Source organism: Hyla sarda, chromosome 5, assembly GCF_029499605.1.
Source record: "Hyla sarda isolate aHylSar1 chromosome 5, aHylSar1.hap1, whole genome shotgun sequence".
NCBI classification, from domain to species: domain Eukaryota; kingdom Metazoa; phylum Chordata; class Amphibia; order Anura; family Hylidae; genus Hyla; species Hyla sarda.
The window spans coordinates 12,223,890-12,235,759 of NC_079193.1; the positions used below are offsets into that span (position 1 = coordinate 12,223,890).

At 41.1% G+C, this 11,870-nt stretch overlaps 1 protein-coding gene across 2 annotated transcripts in view; it reads left to right on the plus strand.

The window, feature by feature from the left end:
• Nucleotides 1–11,870, plus strand: part of CRHR2 (corticotropin releasing hormone receptor 2) — a 152,132-nt gene that overhangs the window by 63,058 nt on the left and 77,204 nt on the right. For both annotated transcript variants that reach the window (XM_056518866.1, XM_056518865.1), the window contains exon 2: nucleotides 11,585–11,670. In XM_056518866.1, the coding sequence (XP_056374841.1) occupies nucleotides 11,585–11,670 (86 nt within the window). The remainder of the gene's footprint in view (nucleotides 1–11,584; nucleotides 11,671–11,870) is intronic.

Sequence of the window (11,870 nt, forward strand, 5' to 3'; positions counted from 1 at the left end):
ACAAGAATATAACTAGTATAATACTGCTCCTATATACAAGAATATAACTACTATAATACTGCCTCCTATACAAGAATATAACTACTATAATACTGCTCCTATATACAAGAATATATCTACTATAATACTGCTCCTATATACAAGAATAGAACTACTATAATACTGCTCCTATATACAAGAATATAACTACTATAATACTGCTCCTATATACAGGAATATAACTACTATAATACTCCTATATACAGGAATATAACTACTATAATACTGCTCCTATATACAAGAATATAACTACTATAATACTGCCTCCTATATACAAGAATATAACTACTATAATACTGCTCCTATATACAAGAATATAACTACTATAATACTGCTCCTATATACAAGAATATAACTACTATAATACTGCTCCTATATACAAGAATATAACTACTAAAATACTGCTCCTATATACAAGAATATAACTACTATAATACTGCTCCTATATACAAGAATATAACTACTATAATACTGCTCCTATATACAAGAATATAACTACTATAATACTGCTCCTATATACAAGAATATAACTACTCTAATACTGCCTCCTATATACAAGAATATAACTACTATAATACTGCTCCTATATACAAGAATATAACTAATATAATACTGCTCCTATATACAAGAATAAAACTACTATAATACTGCTCCTATATACAAGAATATAACTACTATAATACTGCCTCCTATACAAGAATATAACTACTATAATACTGCCCCTATATACAAGAATATAGCTACTATAATACTTCTCCTATATATAAGAATATAGCTACTATAATACTGTCTCCTATATACAAGAATATAACTACTATAATATTGCTCCTATATACAAGAATATAACTACTATAATACTGCTCATATATACAAGAATATAACTACAATAATACTGCTCCTATATACAAGAATAGAACTACTATAATACTGCTCCTATATACAAGAATATAACTACAATAATACTGCTCCTATATACAAGAATAGAACTACTATAATACTGCCTCCTATATACAAGAATATAACTACTATAATACTGCTCATATATACAAGAATATAACTACAATAATACTGCTCCTATATACAAGAATAGAACTACTATAATACTGCTCCTATATACAAGAATATAACTACTATAATACTGTCTTCTATATATAAGAATATAACTACTATAATACTGCTCCTATATACAAGAATATAACTACTATAATACTGCTCATATATACAAGAATATAACTACAATAATACTGCTCCTATATACAAGAATAGAACTACTATAATACTGCTCCTATATACAAGAATATAACTACAATAATACTGCTCCTATATACAAGAATAGAACTACTATAATACTGCCCCTATATACAAGAATATAACTACTATAATACTGCTCCTATATACAAGAATATAACTACTATAATACTGCTCCTATATACAAGAATATTACTACTATAATACTGCTCCTATATACAAGAATATAACTACTATAATACTGCCTCCTATATACAAGAATATAACTACTATAATACCGCTCCTATATACAAGAATATAACTACTATAATACTGCTCCTATATACAAGAATATAACTACTATAATACTGCCTCCTATATACAAGAATATAAATACTATAATACTGCTCCTATATACAAGAATATAACTACTATAATACTGTCTTCTATATATAAGAATATAACTACTATAATACTGCCCCCTGGGTATAAGAATATGCATTTCCTATATAAATCTGCTCTTTTCTATGGTCCTTTTCTCACATGAGGTTTGTATCTTGTAATTGAATGGTGATAGGATAAAATGTATCATGTGACTTTCAATGAATTTATTTCTTCTTTATCCTTATACCATCTGGATACAGTGTATTACAGTACAAGATGGATGCACATGTGAGGGGGGCGGGTGACGATTATTGCAGTTCTGTCTTACGTAGAATTCTGTATACAGTTCCTTTTATTAATGTAAATCCGGAGGATCGGTATTGGGGGGTCGTTGCGTTGAGCTTTGACGGGTCCATGTTGAGCAGCCATAGACATCCCAGTTATAGGGACCGGCGGACGCGCTGTTTTCCTTCAGTTCCGTCACGTTTTCTGCTCCTCACCTTCATTAGTTATGATTGTTAGTATGGATTGTTAATTATAAGGACAGCCGGACGTTTATGACCCTGAGAACCAATCACCTTCCTGCAGCTGGGAGGACGGAGCCGCTAAATGTCACACGTACCATTACATGGGGGATTTTCTCGGCCCCTTAGGCACAACATCAGTCACTGTCGCTTATGTCTATTGTTTTTCGCCATTTTCAGATATTATTAGTTGACGCTAATAACTCGTAAGTAACTTCTCTAGAATCTGTAACACCCCTCCCCCTCACGTCTTCCTCTTGTGATGTTGGTAAATTAACGGTATAGAAAGACATAGTAGAAGATGACCGAAAATATTTGCCCCTGTGGGGTTCTTGATGGGTCAGGAGACAAGGATCTTGGATGTTCCTTTTTTTCTTCTCTGCCGAGGAGAATGAATGGACTATAAAAGGGCAAATTATGTTTTTGGCTACTAGGTATTTCAAGATCTTATCGGCTTTTCATAATGAGATGACCCCATCCTCTAATTATAATGAGATGACTCTGCTGACCCCGCCCTCTAATGATAATGAGATGAAACTGCTGACCCCACCCTCTAATGATAATGAGATGACTCTGCTGACCCCATCCTCTAATTATAATGAGATGACTCTGCTGACCCCGCCCTCTAATGATAATGAGATGACTCTGCTGACCCCATCCTCTAATTATAATGAGATGACTCTGCTGACCCCGCCCTCTAATGATAATGAGATGACTCTGCTGACCCCATCCTCTAATGATAATGAGATGACTCTGCTGACCCCGCCCTCTAATGATAATGAGATAGCTCTGCTGACCCCGCCCTCTAATGATAATGAGATGACTCTGCTGACCCCGCCTTCTAATGATAATGAGATGAAACTGCTGACCTCGCCCTCTAATGATAATGAGATGAAACAGATGACCCCGCCTTCTAATGATAATGAGATGACTCTGCTGACCCCACCTTCTAAGGATAATGAGATGAAACTGCTGACCCCACCCTCTAATGTTAATGAGATGACTCTGATGACCCCACCCTCTAATGATAATGAGATGACACTGCTGACCCCGCCCCCTAATGATAATGAGATGACTCTGCTGACCCGCCCTCTAATGATAATGAGATGACTCTGCTGACCCCGCCCTCTAATGATAATCAGATGACTCTGCTGACCCCGCCTTCGAATGATAATGAGATGACTCTGCTAACCCCGCCCTCTAATGATAATGAGATGACTCTGCTGACCCCACCCTCTAATGATAATGAGATGACTCTGCTGACCCCGCCCTCTAATTATAATGAGATGACTCTGCTGATCCCGCCCCGCTAATGTTAATGAGATGACTCTGCTGCTCCCGCCTTCTAATGATAATGAGATGACTCTGATGACCCTGCCCCCTGATGTTAATAAGATGACTCTGCTGACCCCGCCCTCTAATGATAATGAGGTGACTCTGTTTTTCCTGCCCTCTAATGATAATGAGATGACTCTGCTGACCCCGACCTCTAATGATAATGAGGTGACTCTGCTTACCCGGCCCTCTAATAATAATGAGATGACTCTGCTGACCCCGCCCTCTAATGATGATGAGATGACTCTGCTGACCCCGCCCTCTAATGTTAATGAGATGACTCTGCTGACCCCGCCCTCTAATGATAATGAGATGACTCTGCTGACCCCGCCCTCTAATGTTAATTATATGACTCTGCTGACCCCGCCCCCTAATTATAATGAGATGACTCTGCTGACCCCGCCTTCTAATGATAATGATATCACTCTGCTGACCCCGCCCTCTAATGATAATGAGATGACTCTGCTTACCCACCCTCTTATTATAATGAGATGACTCTGCTGACCCCGCCCCCTAATTATAATGAGATGACTGCTGACCCACCCTCTAATGATGAGATGACTCTGCTGACCCCGCCCTCTAATGATAATGAGATGACTCTGCTCACCCCGCCCTCTAATGATAATGAGATGACTCTGCTTACCCACCCTCTTATTATAATGAGATGACTCTGCTGACCCCGCCCCCTAATTATAATGAGATGACTGCTGACACACCCTCTAATGATGAGATGGCTCTGCTGACCCAGCCCCCTAATTATAATGAGATGACTCTGCTGACCCCGCCCTCTAATGTTGACTAATTCTGACTACAGTTATAGTGTAACTATAATATTCTATCTAATAATAACATTATGTTCCAGTCTGCACAGCAAAGCTAAAAATCAGTGAACAGCTCTGATGATTCTCTCACCATGCCACCCAACAAAATGTGAGCAGGCAAAGGCAATAGCCACAGGGATCCAAACAACGTGCCATAAGTGTCCGCAGTGTCCCACTACAGGGGTTTTTGTATGATCTGACGAAACGTAACCTAGTTGTTAAGGCCTACCACCATGACTGTGCGGGACCAAGTGGCTACCATGTGGACTTACTAAAGAAATCCTGCTTACCACCAGCTTTGCCCTGACTTGCGGAACACGTTTCCTTTTATGCCGCTACGTCTTATGGTTGACCAAGTCTGGAGGAGATAACAATTTCCAGGGCCTTTTAGCTGTCTGTGCCTATGTGGATCTCAAGTCGGGCCAGACCCCTTAAAGGGGTACTCCGGTGAAAACCTTTTTTTTTTTTTTTTTTTTTTTAATCAACTGGTGCCAGAAAGTTAAACAGATTTGTAAATTACTTCTATTAAAAAATCTTAATCCTTCCAGTACTTATTAGCTGCTGAATACTACAGCAGAAATTATTTTCTTTTTGGAACACAGAGCTCTCTGCTGACATCACGAGCACAGTGCTCTCTGCTGACATCTCTGTCCATTTTGAGGAACTGTCCAGAACAGAATATGTTTGCTATGGGGGTTTCCTCTTACCCTGGACAGTTCCTAAAATGGACAGAGATGTCAGCAGAGAGCACTGTGCTCATGATGTCAGCAGAGAGCTTTGTGTTTCAAACGGAAAAGAATTTCCACTGTCAGCTAATAAGTACAGGAAGGATTAAGATTTTTTAATAGAAGTAATTTACAGATCTGTTTAACTTTCTGGCACCAGTTGATTTAAAAAAAATAAAAAAAAATGTTTTTCACCGGAGTACCCCTTTAAGAACCTCTTGGACACTTGCAATTGCTAAACTACATCTTCCATTATTCAGCTTTTGGCTGTCTGGGAATGATGGCAGTCAGGGGCATAGCTATAGAGGTAGCAGTGGCATCGGGGCCCTGGTGCCTAAGGGGGCCCCAAAGTACATCTGCCCCATAAGAGACCAGTATCATAATTGGCATATGGGGCCCTTTTGCAGATTTTGCATCCGGGCCCAGAAGCTAAAAACTACACCTTTTGATGGTATTCGTAGTTTAGCAACAGCTGGAAGCTTGCAATTGCTAAACTACAACTCCCATCATTCCCAGCTTAGTTTAGGAACAGTGAGCCTCCTATAGTTATGTTGCTTAACTATAACCCTCATTATTCCCAGACAGCTAAAGGCTGTAGTTTAGCAACAGCAAAAGTGGTTGGTTCATATTATAAATTTTTAAAACAATAAAGCAATGCTAAAAATGCCGTCATTAGAGGCGGGGCTACAGAAGACGAGGCCCGGACCGCAGCAAGAAGGTTGGTAAGTAGATGTAGAGGTTTCCTCTTAAAGGGGTATTCCAGGAAAAAACTTTTTTATACATATCAATTGGCTCGAGAAAGTTAAACAGATTTGTAAATTACTTCTATTAAAAAATCTTAATCCTTTCAGTACTTATGAGCTTCTGAAGTTAAGGTTGTTCTTTTCTGTCTAAATCCTCTCTGATGACACCTTTCTCGGGAAACGCCCAGTTTAGAAGAGGTTTGCTATGGGGATTTGCTTCTAAACTGGACAGTTCCCGAGACAGGTGTCATCAGAGAGGATTTAGACAGAAAAGAACAACCTTAACTTCAGAAGCTCATAAGTACTGAAAGGATTAAGATTTTTTAATAGAAGTAATTTACAAATCTGTTTAACTTTCTGGAGCCAGTTGATATATATCAAAAAGTTTTTTTCCTGGAATACCCCTTTAAGGGTAGGACTACAGCAGTCCCTCAAGTTACAATATTAATCGGTTCCAGAACGACCATTGTTATGTTGAGACCATTGTATGTTGAGACCGTAACTCTATGGAAACCTGGGAATTGGTTCTGAAGCCCCAAAATGTCATCCAAAATTGGAAAAAGTGAGGATTAAAGAAAAAGAAGTAGAAAACTAATATAGATAAAACAAGTCCTTACATATAAAAGTAAGAAAGATCTGCTGGGAGCTGTAATCACTGTCTATGTCAGTGTTTCCCAACCAGGGGGCCTCCAGCTGTTGCAACACTACAACTCCCAGCAGGCCCGGACAGCCGATGGCTGTCCGGGCATGCTGGGAGTTGTAGTTTTGCAACAGCTGGAGGCACCCTGGCTGGGAAACAATGGTTTATGTAGTGGACAGGAGCTTCTTCAGGGTCCTATACAGTACACACAGTGTCCCAAATGGAGTCACCCTTACTTGGTGTCCAAAGGAGCAGCTAACCCTGGCACAGGAGTAGTACAGAACGTGTAGTACCTCCCTGTACTGTAGTAGGCACTACCAGACACCAGTCAGTGCATGCACTTCAGTAATACAGGTAAAGAGTACAGAACATGTAATACCTCCCTGTACTGTAGGGGGCACTACCAGACAACAGTCAGTGCATACACTTCAGTAATACAGGTAAATGGTACAGAACATATAATAACTCCCTGTACTGTAGGGGGCACTACCAGACATCAGTCAGTGCATACGCTTCAGTAATACAGGGAAAGAGTACAGAACATGTAATACCTCACTGTACTGTAGGGGGCGCTACCAGACACCAGTCAGTGCATACACTTCAGTAATACAGGTAATGAGTACAGAACATGTAATACCTCCCTGTACTGTAGGGGGCGCTACCAGACACCAGTCAGTGCATACACTTCAGTAATACAGGTAATGAGTACAGAACATGTAATACCTCCCTGTACTGTAGGGGGCGCTACCAGACACCAGTCAGTGCATGCACTTCAGTAATACAGGGAAAGAGTACAGAACATGTAATACCTCCCTGTACTGTAGGGGGCGCTACCAGACATCAGTCAGTGCATGCACTTCAGTAATACAGGTAAAGAGTACAGAACATGTAATACCTTCCTGTACTGTAGGGGGCGCTACCAGACACCAGTCAGTGTATACACTTCAGTAATATAGGTAAAGAGTACAGAACATGTAATACCTCTCTGTACTGTAGGGGGCGCTACCAGACACCAGTCAGTGCATACACTTCAGTAATACAGGTAAAGGGTACAGAACATATAATACCTCCCTGTACTGTAGGGGGCGCTACCAGACACCAGTCAGTGCATACACTTCAGTAATACAGGTAAAGAGTACAGAACATGTAATACCTCCCTGTACTGTAGGGGGCGCTACCAGACATCAGTCAGTGCATGCACTTCAGTAATACTGGGGTTTTACCAGTAAAATGCCCATTCTGATTGGTCAGTTTCTCCAGTTGTGAAAGGTTTCGCAGATCTGGACTGTCTGTACATTGTATGTTGAGTCTGGTTTCAAGTTACAATGGTCTAGAAAAGACCATTGTATGTTGAAACTATTGTATGTTGAGGCCATTGTAAGTTGAGGGATCACTGTACAACTACAAGCCGGCACTGGCATAACCAACTGTGCCACCCCCCATATCTTTGTTGTGAAAACCCCTTTAAAGTTCAGAGCCCTTTTTAAATGTAGCACAAGACGTTAAATACGGCTCCGCTCCCGTTCCCTCTTCACTCATAGGAGAACATCGATTGCTTTCGCTTTTCTTTCCAGCCACGATCCATGTAATGATTTGCGCTCGGCCGAGTCATTCCTAATTACCGCCTCTTCTTTGTCACCTTCAAATCTTGTTATCATGCTGGAGGCGGAACACAGATATAAGCAGCGTACAAAAACATCGCTAAAGTTAATTGTCCCTGAATAGTCCCCAAAGTGCCGTAACAACACCGTGTATAACACCCGGATCATCGTAACACACCGCCAGGCTCAGCGCAGGTTAATGGAACGCTCGGTGCGGCTGATACAAACCAAAGTCATCCTCCCGATACAATGTCCTACACAATATGGCACATCATTAAATACCAATATAGTTATTTTATGGTTCCATTTCTCATCTGCCCCAGGAGGGTCCGTCCCTCTTTATACTCAAATTTCCTTCCAAAGTCCTGAAAAAGTTAATTTGTAATTAAGAATTCCAAAAACACTGAGTGACAACCCCTGTGGGATCTATATGTGTCAAGTCCCCTAGAAAAATCTCCTGGATTTCCCATCTTCTTAAAATGTGGTCCCCTCTCCTGTTATTGCAGTCCTGTTTATATCCCAGCGCTGCCACAGGCAACAGGAGGAGGTGGGTGTCCCGGCACATCTGGTCTGGGGTCTGTATCAAGGGCCCCAGACCAGACTTCCTCATGATACAGACACCTGACTCTGGGGTCTGTATCATGAGGAAGTCTCTACCCAGGTCTGTCTGGTCTGGGGTCTGTATCATGAGGAAGTCTCTACCCAGGTCTGTCTGGTCTGGGGTCTGTATCATGAGGAAGTCTCTACCCAGGTCTGTCTGGTCTGGGGTCTGTATCAAGGAAATTCTGGTCAGAAGTTTGTATCAAGGGTTACTCTAGATTTGGCTTTTGTTAAGGGAGTTTGATCTGGGGTCTTTATTAAGATGGAGTCTGGTCTGAGGTCTGTATCATGAGGTAGTCTGGTCTGGGGTCTGTATCAAGTAGTAGTTTTGTCCGGAGTCTGTATTTGTATGGAGTCTGATCTGGGGTCTGAATGCAGTTGAAATCTGGGCTTAGTATAAAAGGAGGTCTCGTATCAAGTCTAAATTAAGGGAGGGGGTTTGGTCTGGCATCTGGATTTACTGGAATCCTGGCATAGGCATCATATTTAGATACAGTCTGGTCTGTAGTCTGTATTAAGAGGGAGTCTGGTCTGGGGACTGTAAAAAGGTGTAGTCTGGTCTGAGGATAGTACCAAGGGGTAGTCTGGTCTGAGGTAAGTACCAAGGGGTAGTCTGGTCTGAGGTAAGCACCAAGGGGTAGTCTGGTCTGAGGTAAGTACCAAGGGGTAGTCTGGTCTGAGGTTAATACCAAGAGGAAGTGTGGTCTGGAGTCTAAATAGAGGGGAAGTGTAGTCTGGAGTCTGAATTAAAGGAACATCTGGTCTAGACTCTCTAGAATATCTCTATTAATTCTGGTTTTGGGTCTGTAATAATAGGAATACTGGTCTGGGGTCTACAGAAAGAGTTATTCTAGTCTGGGGTCTGTATTTAGGGAGAGCCGCGTCTGGTCTGGGTTTAGTGGGAGTCTGGTCTTGGTTTAGGGGGAGTCTTCTTTTGTCTCTTTGTTAGGGGGGACTGTACCCATTCCGAGGGTCCTGTTTCTGTATTTGTTTAGGGGGTCTGGTTTGGGGACTGTAATTGCTTAGGGGGTCTGTATTCATTTAGGAGTTTGATATGCACTATATTTAATTCAACTATCAGGGTCATATGCACTATATTTCATTCAACTATACCTTATCAATACTGACAACAATTTACAGAAGGCCCATGGGTCACATGTCCTGAGCGGCATATGTTTGTATTCACTCAGCTTTCCCTATAGGTGATATACCTGAAAAAAAAGGAAAAAAAAACTAAGAATTAAAGAACATTGCACTACGTCTGCTCTCTTCCGCCTCTAAGGTGCATTAAGGTTCCCATGAGATCTATGTAGAGTGGTGACCATGCGTGAAATGGCTCCCCGCTGTTTCCTGTCACTTCCACTGTCTGCTCTGACACTTGTGGTGAGGGTGTGATGAGGGCTGATGAAATTACCCTAGGGGCAGATAGCATTAACCCCTTGTGTTCGTGATGCCAGGGCGTAGTTTATTCACTACACCACCCGAAGGAATATCGCTGGATCCTGGGCAAATAATGACTCCTGACGCCACGTTACGGAACAACGGCAGCTTTACTGAGATAGACAGGTGTAACAGTCTATACAGCTTGTCTAGTACCACGGAGGTGACCAGTGACTTGAGAGACCTCAGGGCTTGCTGGGAGTTATGGTAGACTTGGACAATTTGGATGCAGGCCACGCTGACTTGAGACAGGATGACTTGGACTGACTTGACTATGACAGACTATGACTGACATCACCTCTTCTGTAACTTACCAGGCTTTGACTTCACCTGTGGGACAATAGACTTGAGAATCCGTGGCTGCTTGATTGACTTTAGGCCTTCTCTGGTCTCCAGACACTGCTGGGGCCCTTTGGCAATTACTACTTCTCCCCAGAACACTATGCACATTTCTAGACAATATAACGATATCACAAGATTACCTATACATGGTAACTTTGCCTCTATACATCCACCTATGCTTCAGGGGAACCCTCTGGCCAGTAGAGTACCCTGTACACGATGGACAGAAAAATTGTTAGACATTTACACCTTTCTGACTATGTATGGACTGGATAATATACATTTTAGCTACAGTCCTGACTAGACATGACAAGTGACTAGTTTATACACAAAACATTATGTACTATTATTATGTAATAAGCATTATCGATGCTAGACTGACTAAATATACAAAGGTGCTATCACCCTCGGTACCTCGCTGGTAAGTGTCATGGCAGTGAGGTAGTGGATATGCTTCTCCTGACCTAGTCAGGATGCCTCCTATATAAATTTCAATGGAAAAAAACAGTAAATACTCCGAAATGTTTTTGTACAAGTGCGTTATGTACATTTATTATAATGTCCTTAAACAATATAGTACAACAACATTTGCATCACCTGTGCAAAAACATAAAAGGGAATATATTCTGCATCAGGAACTGTCCAGAGCAGGAGCAAATCCCCATAGCAAACCTCTCCTGCTCTGGACAGTTCCTGATGCAGACAGAGGTGTCAGCAGAGAGCACTGTGGTCAGACTGGAAAGAACTACACAACTTCTCTGGAGCATACAGCAGCTGATAAGTACTGGAAGGATTACGATTATTAAAAAGAAGTAATTTACAAATCTGTATAACTTTCTGGCACCAGTTGATTTGAAATTTTTTTTCCATCAGAGTACCCCTTTAAGCCTTTCAAGAGTCTCCCCACTATTGCCATTATGTATTAACAGTATTAACAGACAGTTTCACTGCAGGCTGCAAAGTGAGTCTGTTCCTTTTTCACCAACCTGCTTTGTAGACATCTAGTGGCCAATGTGAAAATTGCATTAACTCATATATTTCAAATGTAAAATATTGACTTAGCAAAATAAAAAATTATAACTGTCTATTTAAGTTGCTCCATTTTACAGGTGACCAAATCTAATCCTGTGTGTCCTGATCTGATGACAATCTTGTCTTTGCAGAAACTGTTTACAGAGAATGTTTTGACAATGGAACCTGGGCATCTTGGATGAACTACTCACAGTGCGTACCAATCCTGGATACTAAGGTGTGCAACTCAATATACAATCAATGCGTGTCACTTACAATCACATACTTATGTTGTCATGTAATGTATGTACACAGTGACCTCACCAGCAGAATAGTGAGTACAGCTCTGGAGTATAATACAGGATATAATTCAGGATCAGTACAGGAGAAGTAATGTAATGTATGTACACAGTGACCTCACCAGCAGAATAGTGAGTA